Genomic DNA, 7,886 nt, shown 5'->3' with positions numbered 1-7,886 from the left:
TTTACATGTTTCTCACTCGAATCACCGTTGGAACGACTCGAGCGTTGCAAAACACGGAGTAAAAAAAAAGTTAACAAAAACGTGATTAAACATACAAGTCCATTTATTTTAGTGCAAAATTGTTTTAATAAAAGGTCGATTTAGAAAACTCCATTATTCACCGAAAACGCTTTTAATTACAAGGTTCACTTAACCCGTCGTTGGAATGGATTAAGGTTTCAAAATGTAATATTTTAGGAAGATGTTTTAAGGTAACAAGAGTTGAAAACCTTTTAATTACATTTTGGAAAGGCATTTGAATATCTCTAATTTAACTAACCGAATTGGAAAACTCCATTTTTGGGACTTAATTCCTCCATTTTCTCTCAATTTAATCCCCACTTCCTACTTTAACCAATGCCCATATAATTACAACATATAACATATTAAACCCAAAAAATAACCCAACCTAATATATCTAAAGTATATACATAGATTTAAAGAAGAAAAATAATATATATATATATATATATATATATATATATATATATATATATATATATATAACATCCCAATATATGTTTGTGATTTGTTACTGATAAAATGACGCACATATAAATTGTAGATGATAAGATTCATGGCTAAAAAAACAGTTTAATGAATTATTTCTTAAATTAACCCAATTTATTAATGTTAGGAATAAAATTGCTTCACCTTAAACTTTTTTTTTTTTTTTAATGAATTTCTATACAAGTTTTCCTAATATTTGAGGCATTATCTTACCTAGCAGCCCGCATTTTCCATGTGTGAGCCCAAAAGACATGAAGGAAAGCCCATAACTCCCTCTGACAAGTAGTGGACCCCCCTAATCTATTCTATTCTAGTGCAATTCATACTATCATATCAACAAATCAAAGCTGTTATCCTTTCCCAATTTTAGGTCAAAGGTAAATCTACCAATCACTTATTAGATATGCACCGTCTAACCATGGACTTTGCTACACAGGATATAACCTCCCCATTGTCCAAATGTGCAGGCATCTTCAACTCTATTCTATTGCTATCCAAACACAAAAGGCAGCTGTAGTGTACAGATACTAATCAATACACAATTTTAATTTCTGTTTCTTTCTGAATTCAATTTTATAAATACGCTGTTGAACTTCATCTTCTTCCTTACATCCATCCAATCCAATCCAGTACAGAACGAATATGGGCATCAAAAGCTTTGTCAACTGTGTTTATTTAGTCGTGCTCTTTGTGGTATTCCAAAGCTCTGTTGAAGGAAGGTTGTTATTGCTCAAGAACAACAAACCAGACAGAAATAATGCTGCTGCAACAGCTCGTTGGCTGGTTTCTCAGAATTCCTGGGGTGTCTTGAAGTAATGGATCTGGATTCTGTAGATTTATCTTTCGGTTTTGTGTAGATTTGAAAACTAATGCTTCTTCTTTGTTCTATATGTTGCAGTACTATATCATTGGATTTAGGAGGAGCACCGTTTGGGTAATTTTATTCTCCTTCTGTCAAACTAATTTCACGACACTTTAATTTTTGTATTGTATTCAATTGATGCTGTTGTTAGAGTCATCGTCTCAAACTGCCTTAAATTGATCCTGCATATCTATGGCTTGCTTGAATTGGTAGCTCAATCTATAGGATTGAAATACCTATTACAGCATCACTATATATACTAGTGTCTTGCTTACGCAATTAATTTGCTATATGATTAGAAATGGCCATCTATTAGAGTAAGACTTTAAAATATTGTATTTCTAGAGCTCTAGTGTTCTGTAAATGAATGAAAATATGCAATTAGTATTCTGCTATTTTGAAGTGAAGAGTTTTCACAGTATAGCTATATGTGATTTCAAAGTTGCAAACTGTAAAATTATTGCTATGAGAAATCTCAAAGTTTTTGAGAAATGAAAACAAGAACAGAAAGCTAGTTTTGAATTTTTGATAGGAGAGATGGAGAAGGAAGAAATTTCACTGTTGGTTGCATATTAGGGATGCATCAAGACTTGAGACATAAGTAAAATAAGCATACTGTAGAGCGAGAGAGAGGACTAATGAGATTAGCTAAAAAAACAAGTGAACCAAACGTGAGAGTTTCAGTGAGTGAAATGAAGCATGAACATTCAAGAATCATGGGCATGACGAGGAACTCAAACTCTCCTTGATTTACTGATGTAGCCCCATGTACTTTTCAGGCTGCTTTCTATGCAGTTATATTGCTAGAAATGCTTGTTTGGTTCCATTTTCTAGAAATAGATCAGATAGGAAAGCTATTGCAATACTTTTTCTCTATTTTATACAACAAAATGTTAATAAAAAGTACAGAAATGAGTATTTTCACATAGCTTCTGCCAGCTATTATAGGTTAGAATCGCCACAAATGCCATCACGTTTGTTTCATGTGTTTTTTCTTTTAAATGCTTGATATGGCAGAATATGAACCATATTAGGAAGAGCTGTTAGTGTTGGCCTGGAATAGCACATTTGAGACTCTGCAAATGCATTTATTCTTATTTTCCTACTTCAGGAACATCTATAGATGCTAAGTAGCGAGACTCGTACTGCCTTGTTTTATGTTTTTATCCACATTTTCAGAACCAATCTGGAATTGCTTTGGCACTTTTAATGCTACAACAGAAAACTTATATGTATTTTTGTGTTGAACTTGATCTCATGAATTGAGAAAAACATTGCACATATAAGTAACTACATAATTATTTATTTGTTAGCTCTTGTTTGGCACTGCAGAAATGTTGTTTCCTTTAGTGATGGGTTACCAGACGGAGGTAGTGGCGTCCCATATTTTTATTTGACCACTCTAGATCCAACTGCGAGAAATGCATTGAAAGACCAGAGGTCTTCACTTACTATCAGTGAATACCCTCTTGGAACTTGTGGGAAGACAGACCCTGAGAACCCCTCCTGTGCAAAAATGACATTGACTGGAAAGGTATGTTTCTCTATTCTACATTGAATGGTCATGGACCACCTATTGCTTCTTACATTCTGATTCTTTTTAGATATTGCGATTAGAAATTGGATTATTCATATCAAATTAGTGAAAGATTTTCACTTCAGAAATTATTTGATATGTTAGTTGAAGGTAATCCCAGAAAAGTCCAAGGAAGCAGAATTAGCTAAAAAAGCCCTCTTTACCAAGCATCCTGAAATGGCTGGTAAGTAAGTTAATTAGCTAGCATATTGCTATGGGTTTCACCTTTTAATTTTATTAATGAAATGTGCTTACATTTATGGGTGACAGGGTGGCCTCAGAATCACAACTTCCAGTTCTTTAGTTTAGAGATTGAAGATATATTCCTGATCAATTGGTTTGGTGGTCCAAAACCTATCACATTAGATCAGTACTTCCATGCTAAACTGTGAGTGATGTAAAAGAATGAAGAAAATCAATATGAATACGTTAATAAAATCAATAAATTGACCTTGACTGATGCATTTTCTTTTGCCTAAACTGGGATCACTATGAAATTACAGGAACAAGATGGGTGCCATTTTTGAATGACCTCATGATCTGCCTTGTCTGCACTTGATTGATGTTAATAAGAAAATGAAAAATCCACTGTAAATTACCAGAATTTGTTTGAAATGTTCATTCATCAAATAATATAATATGACTGAAATTTTATGTTGATATGCTATCAAATTAACAGGGCCAACTCACTGCAGTTTGTGAAGACTACTGTATTTTTTTCGTTTTCCAGTTACAATGATCAATTGATTTGCTTGGGAAATTCTTTTTTTTTTTTTTTGGACATGTCAAAATAATATTAAGCCAAAATTACTCTTTTTTTTTTGGAAACAAAGCCAAAATTACTCTTGATATTTAATCTTTTTCGCAACTAGGTCCAAATTTTGGTTGGTACAGTATTTTTTTTTAGTGATATACATAACTTGTCCATAATTGATTTTTGTTTGGAGTAAAATTTAAGTTCTCTCGTTAATATTATGGGTATTTTTTTCATTATCCCTTAATAAAATGATTAATAGAATGGATAATTTAAAGTAAATAATTATAAGGTCTCTGTGTTTTTACTTAATACACTAATTAGTCCCTTTGTTTTTAGAAATAATTATATAGTTCCTCAGTTTTTGTTTTTGTTAACTCCTTAGTCCATATGCTTGGGTCAATGGTCAAACTATACTAAATAAATTTTAAAATACCAAAATTATCATTTACTTTATCTTTTAATAATAAAACATCTATTTTTTCTATTTTATATATTTTTTTCTACATAATCACAATCTCTCCACTATAAACTCTAATATAAAGTAATTGATTTATTAATTTTTATATAATTATAGAACTTTAATTTAATAACGTAAAATTTATTGACTAAAAAATGAATAAAAAATATTTTAAAAATTATTAAAATAGGAGTAAGACTATCATTGTAAATTTTTTTTACAATTTTAATAAATTTTATGAATGAAGAAAAAAAGAAATATATAATTTTTAAAAAATTATAAAAAATTTGTACTAATATTTAATCTTAGTTTAAAAATATTATATTAAAAAATAAAAAAAATAATTACAATTTAAAAGAATTAATAAGACATTTTTCAAGTATATTAATTTCGGTGTATATATAGTTCAAAAACTTCATTAAAATTAATTAGATTAAATTTAATATTAAAAGATAAAAAAATTTTATGTATATAACTAGGGCCAATTTTGAGCTTTTATTTACAAAAACAAATGGAAGAACTAAAGAATTGATTAAGATAAAACTTAAGGACCTTATAATAATATGATGAACTTACTAACGTGTTAAGTAAAAATATAAGGGCCTCATAATTATTTATCCTATAATTTAATAGTATGATTAAAAGATTATGAACGTTGATACAAAGTAATATATGTCATTTTATATTATAAATAAAGTTATTTGTTAATTTTTCAAAAAACAAAAAGGGAAAATTATAAAATTGGGTCAAATGTGAGTCCCATTTGGAACCAACTTACAAACATAAACTGTTTCATTATGAAATATCCATAATACCCTTCATATATATATATAACAAACTAGCTAGAATACCTCATATCTTCTTTGCTCGCTCGCTCCATTCTCTACATCTCTCTTACTCTTCATTTTATTGGGATACTTCATTTGAATACCTCAATCCAAACCCAATCTTTTTCATGTAAGTATTATGTTAGTTTCACATATATAAATCTCTTTTAACATGTTGATATTGTGTTTTTTAAGTTAGAAATTTGTAAAATCTGTATTTAAAGTTAGTTTTCGGGAACCCGCAGACTTCACAGATTGAGATTTTTCTTCGTGAAATCGTAACCTATGAAATCTGGTACAATATATACATTCTTATATGAAGCGAATTCGCATACTTCGTAGAAATTATGTTTTTGCAAATACTGCGAATTCGCAGATCGAATATATGCGAAGTCTGCGAAGTGTATTTTATTTCATTATTTGACACACTATCTTTTGGTTTCCTTGTTGTTTATCATTGGTAGAAGCATGTCAACCGACCATTTATTTTGTGTGATTATATGGAATGACCGATGGAAAACCATTGGAAAAGCCATGACATACGGGGGAGGGTGAATCGAAGTTGCTTCGGCTGTCAACGGGAATCAACTTGGAAATGCTTCAAGAGACAGTATACACTTCTGCTCGTGTTGATCCAACATCATTTGACGTGTGCATGACTATGCAAACTACATACGGTCAAAATAAAGTTCCTGGGGTAGTGGTTCCAATTATTGATTCAAGTGATGTTGAGTGTTTCTTAGAGTATTGTCGGATGAATCCAAGCAATGTTATCCCACTATATGTGAATTTTGATTCATGAACAATCCAACCGCGAGCTATGAAGATAGAGAATGTTATTCATTCAAGTTGTGATGCTAATACCACAGCTGAATTGGAGATAACTCCTGAAGTAGACACAACCATTGAACTCCAAACTCATCGGCCAGGAAAAGAAAAGATCATTGAGTTCAACATTGCATCCAACCTTGGTTTAGATGATATTAGCTCGAATCTGGTTTATTTTTCGGATGAACCGACGTACGAAGAAGACATTTGACGTTATTTTCACACAGAGGAAACAGTAAATGATGAACAACATATCCCTTGGAGACAATCTCATTGCGAAGTTGTTCCCCAAAGCAATGTATTTGCAGGTATGTATGAGGCGGGTGATGTAGAAATAATAAGAAAAAGGACTGATCCATTTCGATGGCTCCTAGAGGTCCATGATGCACCTAAGTTTCCTATTGAAGTTAGTGCATCAAAAAGGGTTGTCGGATTAAAGGTGCGCAACTTATTCTCAAGAAAGTGAGAATTGCAAGATGCATTGAGAAAATACGCAGTTAAGAACAGGTTCGAATGGAGAGTGTAAAAGTCTAACACGTCCATGTTTGAAGTTAGACGTAAGTATGATGAGGCATGTAAATGGTGTGCTAGAGGTATTGTGATATCCAATTCTGATAGGTTTAGGCTCCGAAGAATGTATACAATGAACAAACACACATGTTCCAGAGATTAAATGTTACTACATCACAGGCAAGCAGGGAAACGAGTTGCTGGCATACTACTTGCAGATAAGTTTGATATCGAGAATAGAGTGTATAGACCAAAGGACATTGTGAAAGATTTTGAGAAAGTATATAAAATCAACGTGTATAAACTAATGAAAAAACATAGAAAAAGTATAATCCCTACTGATAAATCGCAGGAGAAGTAATATACGATAGTAGAGACAGAAAAACATTAAACCCTAATCCAAAATTGCAAATACCTTCTTGTCGTTCTTGCCATTGAAACCGATTTGGAAGACTCTGGAAGAAGCAATGCAAAGATTAGTGGTTGGAGTTCGAGTTTGGAGTTCGAGTTCGAATTCATAGAAACGCTTCGCGTGAAAATAGCGGGTTCCAAATGCATAAGTTGTTATATATACATAAAGGGCATTTTGGGAAAATGATCGGTGTATAGTCTATGTATGTAAGTTGATTCCAAATAGGTCTAAAAATATAAATATATCTTATGCGATAATAATAGACACAACAACCTTTATTTCTGTTTACTTTTTTTCAGTATTTATCTATCATTTTTCTTAATGAATTTTCCTTTGGATTTAAAATGTTATATATATATATAGGAGAGGGCTCTTGTGAGAACCCTTTCCTAGGTGAGAACTCACCTTAGGTGAGAACCACCCAAAACTACGTAGTTTTGAGTAAGGAAATTAAAAAAAACGCTGCTGCATAAGGGGGGATTCCTCAACTATACTTCACACTACTTACCACTGAGCCAATTGTTTTCCTTGTGTATATTGTCACACGCTGTTTAATATATCAGTTCCTTTTAGCTTCTATTGTTTAATATTTGATGCATGCACTTATTAATATCGATTAAATATGCATAATAATAAATTATTAATAGAAAAAAAAGAAATGTGCATAATAATGAATTATTAATAAAAAAAAATCTAAGAACATACTCTAATTTCTTATTTATTTAATTCCTCTATATTTTTGTAATTTATATTTTAAAATGTTAAGGACGATGTTCTAAATATTGTTACATATATTTTAAACTTTATAATTTGTGTTCTAAAAATTAAATATAGTGTTTTAAAAAAATAATAAATATATGTACCATTTTTGCATTTGTTCTATAATATAATTTATAACACATATTCTAAATAACATGCCGTATGTTCTAAAAAAACATAACGTGTGTTCTAAAGTTTATATTTTGTGTTCCAAAAATTAAGTATAATGTTCCAAAAAATTAGTAGATATCTCGATCGTTTTTTCTTTGTTCTATAATATAATTTATAACTCATGTTCGAAAAAACATAACACATGTTCTAAAAAACATAACACATGTTCTAAAAAACA

At 30.8% G+C, this 7,886-nt stretch overlaps 1 protein-coding gene across 1 annotated transcript; it reads left to right on the top strand.

Annotated features, from left to right (window-relative positions):
- Positions 1–1,037: 1,037 nt before the first annotated feature.
- Positions 1,038–3,659, top strand: LOC136231813 (uncharacterized). Its single transcript, XM_066020779.1, has 6 exons — positions 1,038–1,361; positions 1,448–1,483; positions 2,744–2,945; positions 3,093–3,171; positions 3,258–3,375; positions 3,491–3,659. Exons 1-6 carry the CDS (start codon positions 1,192–1,194, stop codon positions 3,516–3,518), a joined length of 633 nt encoding a protein of 210 aa, XP_065876851.1. The 5' UTR covers positions 1,038–1,191; the 3' UTR covers positions 3,519–3,659.
- Positions 3,660–7,886: the final 4,227 nt, after the last annotated feature.

This window comes from Euphorbia lathyris, chromosome 6, assembly GCF_963576675.1.
Source record: "Euphorbia lathyris chromosome 6, ddEupLath1.1, whole genome shotgun sequence".
Lineage (NCBI taxonomy): Eukaryota > Viridiplantae > Streptophyta > Magnoliopsida > Malpighiales > Euphorbiaceae > Euphorbia > Euphorbia lathyris.
This window is presented reverse-complemented; position numbering and strand designations above follow the sequence as displayed.